Source organism: Centruroides vittatus, unplaced genomic scaffold (genome assembly GCF_030686945.1).
Source record: "Centruroides vittatus isolate TY-2023 unplaced genomic scaffold, ASM3068694v2 contig_1057, whole genome shotgun sequence".
Taxonomy (NCBI): Eukaryota; Metazoa; Arthropoda; class Arachnida; order Scorpiones; family Buthidae; genus Centruroides; species Centruroides vittatus.
Genome location: NW_027120684.1, coordinates 1,052,562 through 1,064,653, shown reverse-complemented (window position 1 = coordinate 1,064,653; position 12,092 = coordinate 1,052,562). Strand labels below are relative to the sequence as shown.

The 12,092-nt window shown below is 31.1% G+C and overlaps 1 protein-coding gene across 1 annotated transcript; it reads left to right on the top strand.

Annotated features, from left to right (window-relative positions):
* The first annotated feature begins 4,662 nt into the window (after positions 1-4,662).
* On the top strand, positions 4,663-5,649 carry LOC136971814 (dimethyladenosine transferase). The gene has a single exon (XM_067266317.1). The coding sequence runs from the start codon at positions 4,696-4,698 to the stop codon at positions 5,599-5,601; it is 906 nt and encodes a 301-aa protein (XP_067122418.1). The 5' UTR covers positions 4,663-4,695; the 3' UTR covers positions 5,602-5,649.
* The last annotated feature ends 6,443 nt before the right edge of the window (positions 5,650-12,092 follow it).

Genomic DNA, 12,092 nt, shown 5'->3' with positions numbered 1-12,092 from the left:
ATTTTCTCTTTAAATAATTAACCACAACATGATTTTAATTAATAATTAACTTATAATAATACAATATATATGAGTAAAAATAATTGTCGAAAAAAATATATTTTGCTGAGTTAAGCAATGTTGCCATCTATACGATAATTGTCGTATTTGCACGATTATTTCAGGCGCCGTACGATATACCATAATGCCTGTAAGATAATGGGGTTTTGTACGACAATTTAATAAATACGCCTTACTTTCAAAATAACCGTTAATTATTGAAAAAAATCCAGGCGCCGTATGATGTACGATTATCAATCGCAATCATCATTTTTGTACGCATCGCCTTCTCATTCATATTTCGTGTCTTTTTTCTCCGCTACGATACTACTAATTTTAGTTCGAAAGTTTTTACTTAGATTGGCTACTAATAAATGTTCTCGATTATAAGGCGCACTTTTATTGTTAAGTTATGGCAACGCAACACGTGGGCGATCTGCCTGGGGGGTGCTTTCTAAGAGGTCTTTTAAGGGAAACTGGTTTTTATTTAGGCATTACAGACGCGGAGAAAACCCGGAAAACTCCACATGGCCAGCCCGTCCGAGCGAGGCGCGAACCCACGACCGAACTCCCAGTATTCAGGGAACGGAACCGCTTGGTCACTGGTGGGCCCACCTTTTTCGTACTTTTCGACATTGCTAACTGCTACACTTTTAGACTAACCGATAAAATGCTCAAATTGTTGTGCAAAGAAATATTCTGTCAAAATGCCATTATGCTTTTACTTGTACAAAATATTAATACATTATACTACATTAATACGTTTTATTACAAGGTAGTTTTTATCTAGTGAGCTATCTAGAACTGAGACTTTTTTTTATTTTATTTTTTTAATTTTTTTGACAGGGATGCGTTACAATAAAGATTTATTAAACAGAATAAATGTTATAATATGTTGTTTGTGAACTGAAAATACACTTTAAAATTTAAAATAAAATATAGTACAGTAAGACCCCGCTTAACGCTGCCTCGATTAACGCTTTGTCGTCTAAGAACGCATCCTCCGCGTTAAGTGGGGTCTTACTTTAATTGAAATTACAACTTTGTCATTTAAATTAATATTTCATAATAATTCAAAGTAATGTAACAGGCAAATTGCATATTCTAATAAATAATCGTTGTTTAATAATCATTTTATTATAAAATAAACAGCAAATAAAGTTGAAGTTGATATTTCTATTTGTTGGTATCGTCTACTGTTTAATTAATAAATTTTTATAAATATCCTTATTTAATTATTTATAAAAATATATAAATTTACTTTATATGCATAAGAAAGTTCCTAAATGAAGGAAACTATTATCTCTGGTAAACACTTTTGAAAATTTACTTTACATAACATGTAAAGTTTGTCAAAATGGTTTTATTTTCTCTTCATCTAATTTTAATTTATAAATATGTTTAATTTGAGTTCCTGTTTGTAGTTTGTGTAGTAACGTAAAAGTGCGTGTGAATATAAAAAACTAAATATATTCTTATTTTAATACAAATTGGGTTTCTTCGTTTTGAATTGACGGACAGACATTTCTGCACTGGTTGTTAAACTTACTTCGATTATATTAAAGTCTGATGATCTGCAAAGTGACAAAACATAAAGCAGTGTTTTTACCAGCTTAAAGACTCTGTTAATCATCTATAAATGGACAAGGCAACTTATATAGTACGGACATTCACACTGTATTTAAACCGGTGTTCGACTGTCATTGTAGTCAGTATACGTTCGAACCAGAATTATAATTACTCCAAAAATTAAATTTGTAAATCTAATTTTCTGAAGTGTATATAAACTTTCATATTTAATAAATTTTGATATGAAATTTAATTTTTAAGATTGGCTATTTATCAAAATAAATTTTAAAATTACACACTTTTAGATTCATGAAAACGTTTCTACATTTATCAATATTTATTTCCATCCCCGTCGTCGTTTAGGTTTACAATAACGTGAATATTTTTAATATAGAAACGGACGGTAGAGTAACTAAAATGAGTACGATGAATTGGAAAATATAGTAGCTGTTCGGGAATTTACCAACAAAACTGCTCTCCCGCTTTTACAGCGCCAAATTCCGAAGCAAAAGGGCCGTTCTGCAGTATCGCAGTCACACAGCGCTAAGTGGAAAATTCGCTGATACAGGAATCAAAATTGCCGATTTCTCCGTCTTTTAAACGTCTGTAGTAAATTTGAATTACTCGTTCGAAAGATACTTGTTTTCTTAGGTAGCGTGCATAATTTCAGGTTTTTCTGTAAAAGGATTTCCGCTCACGGTTTATTTTTAATTATTTACAATGTGCAAATATTCAGTAGGTCATTTAAATGTTAAATCTGTTTCAATTTTTTTTATTTTAAAATTTTTGTCTTATGAATGTATCAAAGATGTCAGTGGCCTAAATACTGTAATATCGAAATAGAAATTCATATTCGCTGAAATATATATATCATAATTGTTGAAAATGCTTAGTAAATTTTACGAATCTCATTTGTTAGCACTAACAAGTAAATTTAATTAAAAGGTATATCTTCAGGAAACGTGTTAGACTATTGTTAATTTCTTTGGGTGTTTACATTGAAAAAAAATAAATAAATCAATCATACACAGAATTTTTATGTGTAGTTCTAAGTTTATCTGATAATTGGCGTCGGGTAAAAAATATATTTTGCACTTCGTTTGCATTATTTGTAAGAGGAGGTCAATAAGAACAGAATAAAATATTAAAAATTCATTGTGTATTTTAATATATGATGATCAATATTATGTTTTTAAAAATAATAAAATTAAAAAACAAGAAATCTTCTGGTAAATATAGACGAAATAATGCGATAAAAAATCGCCTAAAAGCATTAAGCCCGCAATTAGAAATTGCAATATAGAAGAGTACGCAAAGTGCAAAGTTACAAGGATTAATATATTGTACATATTGATTTTTAATCTTTGTGAAATCTTTCTTTGTAACTTAACTGTACATTGAATCTAAAAAATTTTTGTATTCGTGTTAACTGGTATGATAAGCCCTGATATATATTAACTGTTTTTAATTAATATAATACGCTTGTCGCTTCTATGCATTGAAAGACTCTTGGAAATAGCAATGATTAGATGTTCAAATGTAAGTCATTCTATTAACGATTTAGGTAGTCTATACAAAAGAGACAGACCATATAGAGAATGGATTGATGACGAGAAAGTGGTGTGAAGCGAGTGTATGGGAATTGATAAAATCGGCAATGGATCGAGAGAAATAGAAGAAAATAGTGGAAAAGGCATCAGACACCAACGGGCAATGAGCCCAGGGTTAATGAAGATAATGATGATTCGCTACTTGATCCACGTTTGGAGAACTACTGATTACACTTTCCGTGTAATCCTGTCTACTTTTTCGCGGATAATCGTAAAAAAAGAAAGAAGTATTTCAAAAATGATACTTCTAATTCCGTTCCATTTAATACTGTATTGCATTAAACTCTTGCAGATTTTACAGCTATTTTCTTGTCACACTTGATAAACTGAATACTGTGCATTCTATACCCACTGTCATGGTGCAGCGTAGTCTATATGGCCCTTGTACCATGAAACAGAAACAAACTGAAACTGAAACTGTATACTGTGCGTAAGGTTGTCCACAGAAAATTTTCCAGAAAGGCAAAGCTTGGAGACAAAAAGTTTCATCAATAAATTATTTAATTATTTCATTTTATTGGTTTTTCAAAAGTAGGTTATAGAATACAGTATTGCATCAATATAAAAAGACATACAAAGCGTCCCATGGTCGAAGGTTAAAGGTTATATTTCAATCATTTTTATCTCAATCTTTACGATTATAATTTGTGAATTTTTTATTTGATTCCAGGGAAAGACAAGTGCTCTGTTTGCTCCCGTTTGCAAACTACCATGATTGTGCATATTTTTGAATGAAGCTATAATAGTGTTTAAGTTCACCTATTATTTTTATTCATTTCCTATTGTTTAAGTTTTAACAGAATTTTCATAATTCATATTTTACAATTGCTAATGTAGTGAATCATGATATAAGAAAATTTACTTTTAGATAAATATTAGTGGTGATTAGAATAATGTACTCTCAATATTAGTGAAATAAATAAATAATAATACGAAAAAGGTGACTCAAAAGATAAAAATGTAAAGTTTATTCACGGAAGTTTATATTTTACAATTTGCCCTCTAGGTAAGACAGCATTCGAATTTGCGAGGCTTTCTTTGACTGGGCCGGCTGGTGAGGATGGAGCCCAACATGTCCGAATGGATCACCCCGAGATTCTTCGACCCGTCCGGATTCGATCCCAGGTCCTTCGGAGCGGTAGACTTCCATTTTACTGTCACCATTCAACCATCGATGATGGTCGATTGTAAAAAATTTTTTTTTCCATTCAGATGTGACTAAAAATATTTCCTTGTTTTACGGTTTTTAAAATGATTTATAATTTTCAGTGTTATGATCTCTATTGAATTTACTGTTTTAACTTAACAAGAAACGTACAAAATTTTATCATATTTATTTTTTATAATATTATGTTTTGGTGACAATAAACATACGATTCAATATATTATGTGATTGTAAAAATTTTGGCTAAAGTTTGGCTATTATTTTGTTTTTTTTTAATACAAACTAGAGAGGTGGCGCTATTAATAATTCAAAATGGGGAAAATTAAAGCTGAGAAAAAGTCAAGACAGCATGAAGTTATTCAGAAACAAGGTATTTATTTCAAAACCAGCGTTGGACAGCATATCCTGAAAAATCCATTAATCATAAATAGTATGATTGATAAATCCGCCCTTCGACCTACTGATGTCGTTTTGGAAGTCGGACCCGGAACTGGCAACATGACCGTCAAGCTGCTTGAGAAGGTGAAACACGTGGTCGCTTGTGAAGTAGATACGCGATTAGTAGCTGAATTACAAAAAAGGGTACAAGGTACCCATCTTCAGAATAAGTTGAAAATAATTGTGGGAGATGTTTTAAAGACAGAATTGCCTTATTTTGATGTATGTGTTGCTAATCTTCCATATCAAATATCTTCTCCATTTGTGTTTAAACTGCTGCTACATCGTCCCTTTTTTCGCTGTGCTGTGCTTATGTTTCAGAGGGAATTTGCTCAACGTCTAGTTGCTCAGCCAGGAGATAAGCTGTACTGTCGCCTTTCTGTCAATACTCAGCTATTGGCGAGAGTTGATCATTTGATGAAAGTAGGAAAAAATAATTTTAAACCACCTCCCAAAGTTGAATCGAGTGTCGTGAGAATTGAGCCTAAAAATCCACCGCCACCAATTAATTTCAAAGAATGGGACAGTTTGTGGCGGATTTGCTTTAATAGAAAAAACAAGACACTATCGGCTGCTTTCAAACAGTCATCGGTTGTTGAAGTGCTTGAAAAAAATTATAAAGTGCACTGCTCTTTAAATAATATAAAATCAAATGATATAAAATCTGTAATAGAAGAGTCCCTTAAAGAATTTGAACAGCTTCGAGCTAGAACAATGGGCATTGAAGAGTTCATATCTTTACTTCATTCTTTCAATAAAAATGGAATTCATTTTGTTTAAATAAATTATATTGAAAGTTATAAATAAATGAAATTTTTAAAATTTGAATAGAGTTAAAATTCATAAAATTAGTTCACATTAGTTAATACATTTATAATGATAGGTCTCTTTCTATCATTTATAATTGATGTCAAATAATCATGGACATATGTTTTTTTAATTTCAAAACATCAGTTATACAGTAGTCACCACTGAACTTAGACCAGGCTGCAGTTAACATGTCATCCAATAAATATGTTTAAAAAAGTAGCTTTGATTCATTGCATGAATGTTTTACATAATTTAAAGTAAATATACAGTAACTAATCTTTATTTTTGCTAAATATCAACTTGATATCTTGCAAGTTTAACAAGATTGAGCCAAACTTGAGTCACAGGCATTAAAAAACATAGACCACTGCATGTTTAATATTTTGTTGCATCACCTTTGCAGACAAAACACCTTCCATACATTTCGGCATGCAGTTGACTAGGTGTTCACATTCATCTGCCGTTATGGAATTCCAGATAGTTAAAATGGAAGCTTTTAGTCCTTCAACTGCCAAGGACATGTTTTTTGCAGATGTCTCTTCATAATGTTCCATACTTTCTCAATTGGTGAAAGATTGGGCTGTTGGACTGCCATGGAAGAAGTTCTATGTTCTTTTCTGCTTGTATGACGTGACCCCATCGTGCTGGAAAATGCGGGTTCTATTTGGATATAGCTTTGCTATGGACAGAAGTAAATACTGTTGTAGAATGTTAATGTATTGCTCTGAAGCAAGTGTTCCTCCATCAACAAATGTCAACTGACCCATACCACTGGCACTCATACATCCCCAAACCATGAAGCTAGCAGGAAACTTCAGTGATCAGTGTAACAATAATGGCTCATTAGCTCAACTGGCAGATCGAATGACACGTTTGCTTTTGTCTGTTGCAGATAATTCAAAGTTTGATTTATCAGACCACAGAATTTCATGCCATTTTTGTTGAGACCAGGAAAGATGTTCTTTGGCTCACTGTACTGTTGCTTCTTTTGATATGCTGTTTGCAAAGATTTTTCACATGCTGCAAGAAATGCATTCCTGGAAGTGCATTTCTTGCAGTTTCCTGCGTGTTGTCGAAACAGATACATTCTTTCCAGTTGTATCACTCCATATTATAGTTACATTCAATATCTGTGGCACTGCAGTTGTTTTTTACGATTATCTTAAAACTCCTATCATCAACTTTTAAAGTTTTTCACTGATGTCCAGCAGCTTTATTAGTATAACATGGCTATGGTTAGTGTAATAAACAATAATCTTGTGCACTGTTGTCTTGCTTAGCATTATCTTTTTTCTAATGGCTCTCTCAGACATGCCATGACTTTGTTCAGCAATGATAGTATTCCTTAAATCTTCTGAAACAGCTTTTCCATTGGTCATTGTAAAGGTTTGTAAATAACACTAAAAAAGCACCTTACATCATTCACAGGATTACTGCAGGCTAAAGTGAGGCTAAAATAATCAGTTGTTTCAGAAATACTGCAATTGTAACATTATTTAAATGAAAATTATTAGCTGGTGGTATGTTCATTGACATGGGTGATGCAGCAGTCTATGTTTTTTGATGCCTGTGACTCAAGTTTGACTGGCTCAATTTTGTTAAACTTGCAAGATATCAAGTTGATATTTAGTAAAATTACAGATTAATTACTGTATATTTGTTCTAAATTATGTAAAACATTCATGCAATGAATCTAAGCTATTTTTTTTAAAACCTATTTATTGGATGACATGTTAACTGCGGCCTAGTCTAAGTTCAGTGGTTACTGAAGTAACTAGATGATTAAAAAAAATGTTTTAACTAGCTTGTTGGGATACCAGCTATATTCCAATAAGAAAATTCTTTGAAATTGCATAATCCTGTGTCTGCAGGTGTATATAGGAACACTACCAGTAATTCAACAATCCAAAACTACAGTGTAATCAACCAAAATAAACATAATTAAACCATAGTTTTGGATCGTTGAATTACCAGTAGCATTCCTATACACCTTCAGATGCAGTATTACAGAATTCCCAAGAATTTTCTAATTAGTTAATTGTTGTTTAATCATGTTTATTACATGAATTAAATGCTACAAAGTTGTATGCTTCATATATTTTTAAAAATTAACTATTGCATTAATTGAAAATTCCTGTCATAGTATAAGGCAATTTTCATAGTGTCAAATTACATAAATTAGTTACCAAAAATAAAGGCAACAGTTTGTGCCTATACAGGTTTGTTTACAAACTTTAATAAGTGGCAGACCAAGGGGTATATAACAAATTTATATTTTAGACATTGGGGTACATTTATATTTGAGTTGTACTTGAGATTGATTATCTAACAGTAACTTAGATATATAGAGAAGATGTCATGCCAACAATTTCACTGATTCAAGAGAAAAATTCACATAAAGAGGCATTAAAGAACATTTTAAGAAACGTTTTAATATCCTGCAAGCACTTTCTTTTCAAGCAGAAGACGCATATTTATAAATGTCGTCATCTGCCTGAAGACATTTATAAATATGTGGAAAATGCTCACAGTATATTAAAACGTTTCTTAAAATGTTCTTTAATGCCTCTTTATATCTAACAGTTCTGAAGACATAGAAGACATAGTTCATAAAATTATTTACTTTTTTAAATAGTTTCAAAAGTTATCTCCTGTAGTAAATATTCAAAATTTAAGTGTTTCTTGTAGGACAGTACTTCACATTTGATCTTGGCAAGTTTACAATATACATCATCATCATATAACTTCAAAACATACAAAATTTAAATAGAAATAGTCCTCAATGAACTTTTTTCTATCATGTATTAATTTGAGAACTATTTCACAAGATGTTTACAGATTTTTTTGCAATACTTTATACAAATGACAAATGAAGATTGTTTAAAAGAATTTAGTTGTTTAACTAAAGAATCTCTTCAATCTTTATTTTTTGCTCTTTATTGTGAATATGATTTAAGAATATTTTTTTCAAGAAATTCAAAATATCAGTTTAGTTACATTAAGTAAATATTACAATCAATATAAAATCATTGTTTTAGATTCAAATTATCTAAGATAATGAAATCATACTTTATGAAATGAAATGTGGCATAACACATGAGTATTAGTTATATCAGTTAATCATTTTAATTACAATAATTTACAACATTATTAACTACTGATTATCTGATTTGTATCATATATATATATATAGGCTATAAAATGTCAACAATTGAAAGATTACTAAATTCTGGCTTCATTTTTTGTATAGCTTGAAAATATCTGTATATATGAATATGATGAATTGAAAAATACACATATTTAAAATTTTATTGAATTCCACATGAATGTACCATATTAAATGATATTACTTTAGTACTGTATTTCCAATGTTGACTACTATGGTAGCTAAGTTATATCATTTCTATTAAAAGTAATTTTGTTTCCTAGAAATATTACTTTCTTGAATCATCCTATTGCACATGCACTTTAATGTAATTTAAAATAAATATTTAATTGCAATTAGGTTGCCTGAATTTAATTCAGGCAACCTAATTGCAACATTGTACAGAGTAACAATGTACTGTACATTTTTATAAATTTATCACCATTCCAATTTCATTTTATTTTCTCCTTATCTGTTCTTTGTAATAGTATATTTATATAAACCAAAAAAGGTTAATGTTACCTATGGTTCCAAAATGGCGGCTCGTCTCTGATTCCAGCAAATAGAAGAAGGGAAACAGTGGGAACGCTCGTTCTAACCTAACCTAACCTAACCTAACCTATTCTAATAATTTTGTTGGTAATAATTATGGTAATTTATTAGAATAGGTTAGGTTAGAACGTGTGTCCCCACTGTTTCCCTTCTATTTGCTGGAATCAGAGACGAGCCGCCATTTTTGAACCATAGGTAACATTAACCACAAAAAATAAGAATTGTATTAAAAATTTTATTTGAATTTTTAAATTCTATTCAAGAAATTCAAATTTTAAAAAAAAAGTTCGTTTTCTTTATTAGAATTTTATATTAATGTTATGGAACGAATTAATGCTCTTAATTAATAAAGTAATTATAATTTTGATTTTTTCTGTTTACATATACTAACTTAAGATATTTTAGAATGAAATTATAGCTTATCCTTCCAAATGCACTGATATAAATTATAGATTTTAGTTTTTAATTTCTATTCTGTTTTGACCTAACCATTTTGCTATTTCAAATTATATTTATTGATATTTCTTAGTTTTTCCAATATTGCAAGGTTTTACTCTTTGACTTGTCATTTTTTATTTTTGCTCAAATCCCACTTGATTCTTTTACATTTGCTTCTAGTATTTATCCTGTGAAGTTCTTGGCCTTCTCTTTCAATGTAAATCTTGAAGTTTATTATATGCACAATAGCGAGGTTGACAATCCCCTTACTGAGCTTGCCAGGCTTTTGTTTTGGATGACGAAATTGTGAAGCGTCTGTTTTATCGAACTTTGGCAACAACTTTCTGCACCAAGTCTTAAGTAATGAGAGACGGTCGCCCACTACGTACCTCGTCATGGACATTAGTACCAGGGCCGGATTTAACAATCAGAGGCCCGTGGGCACAAATACGGTGAGGCCTTCCCTTTAAGAGTAGGCAAATTTTATGATTTAGAAAATTTACACAAAATACTGTACTTTCAACTAGATTTTAACTAGGAAGTTGTAAATTTCAATTAAAAATAAGGTCATTGTAAACATACATGTATTTTATTGTGTAAAACTAATTATTTTAATTTAATTGAAAAATACCTACATAAAATTTTTTTTCCGAAATTTTCCGATGTTTCATAAGTTTTTCCCGAGTTTGGTTTTCTCTGCCTGTGGCCCTCATGATTAGGCCACACTCTGCTGTCGCGGTAATAGAAAAAAAAAAAAATTATGTTTAAACGTAGTTTTGTGGGGGCCCTGTGCACTGGCCCCAAATGCCCTTATGTAAATCCGGCCCTGATTAGTACGGCTATCTTTAAATGCTCTAACCCATTTTCTTACCATTCCATCGCTCATAATGTTTTTCCATACACCTCACTAATCTTCTGATGAATGTCAGCCGCTTTCACATCTTTTGCATTAAAAAAACGAATCACCGCGCGTACTTCAAAATCGGCGGGATTTTCAATTGTCTGTGCCATTTTAAATACTGTACATACAAACAAACGTAAAACAAACGAGTGTTTCCGTAATTGCGTCTGTGGCTAGCCAACAAACAGATGTAGATACTCATCGCACATTCGCGGAACACCAACCGTAGCACTTCAGTGGTCCTATTTCAAAACGGTACTTACTTAAAAAACATGCCACGTACTTTTTCTTAAATAATTTTGTACTGAAATAGGGATGCCTCTTATATGCTGTAAAATACGGTCTTTAGCAGTCCAAATGCAACCAAATTTGATATAGCGACATTTCAGAACATGCGAAAGACATTTCCGTAAAAATTAGTACCAAAACTCACCATTTATGGCTTTTTAGACTCGCAAGCAACAAACATTTTATTTATATTGTACAAGACTTCAGAGATGTTAATAATGCAGATAAATAAGTCTACCGCTCAATGGAATATTCAAGTAAAATCTGAAAGCGATAAACAGTGTGTTCAACATTTGACCGTAATGATCCTCTGTAGTGCTTCTCACATGCAGCGTGATACTATCTTTAATGGTTGCCAAATTTGAACACGTCCTCGATAAACCACATTTATTTGAGAACTTTCTCGCGAATTATAGCATATGTATCGCTATTTCCGGACCCATTGTTTAGTTAATTAAACTTCATTGACCGATGAGAATACGGTATTCTGCCTCACACATATTGACAAGCGTTTAGAGAATGAAACGGCTCATCGATCTAATTGGTTACATTTTGTAGGGGTAGCCACGAAGCTTATAAATATTTTATTACAATTTTATAAAATATGATTTTTACATAATTACTAGTTTTAGAAATCCCTCGTACGCAAATTGCTATAAAACTTGTTTAGAAAGATTTTGTTGTTATTTTTATTTCTCGTACAAGAAAACGCGACGAAATGACTACCCAACTTTTAAATACGTCATGTTTAAAATACGAATTTATAATTTCTTATATATATATATTTTTTAATTTTTAAGAAATGGAGTTACAAAGTAAAGAGGCCGCTCGATTATAGAAAAACTTGCTTTCAATCCCTTCTAGTAAATAGAAACCGAATGTGGTACCTCGTAGGGAGTAGCACGAATTATTTATTTTCACATTTGTCTTACTAATTTAATTGTGTAGTTTTATTCAGTCGATGTTCTATTTTAATTTCCCTCTCATTTGACCTACGGTATACTTTTATTATATTTTTACGGGGTTTCCAAAAACACAAATAAACACAAATCACAATATAAAAGAAGTCGAATACATTCTATTTAGATGGAAGTTGTCTTTTAAATCTTTTTAAAAGTATCATTTAATATAAATAAA

Coding starts and splice junctions, on each gene's coding strand:
- LOC136971814 (XM_067266317.1), top strand. CDS start 4,696: ATGGGGAAAATTAAAGCTGAGAAAAAGTCAAGACAGCATGAAGTTATT.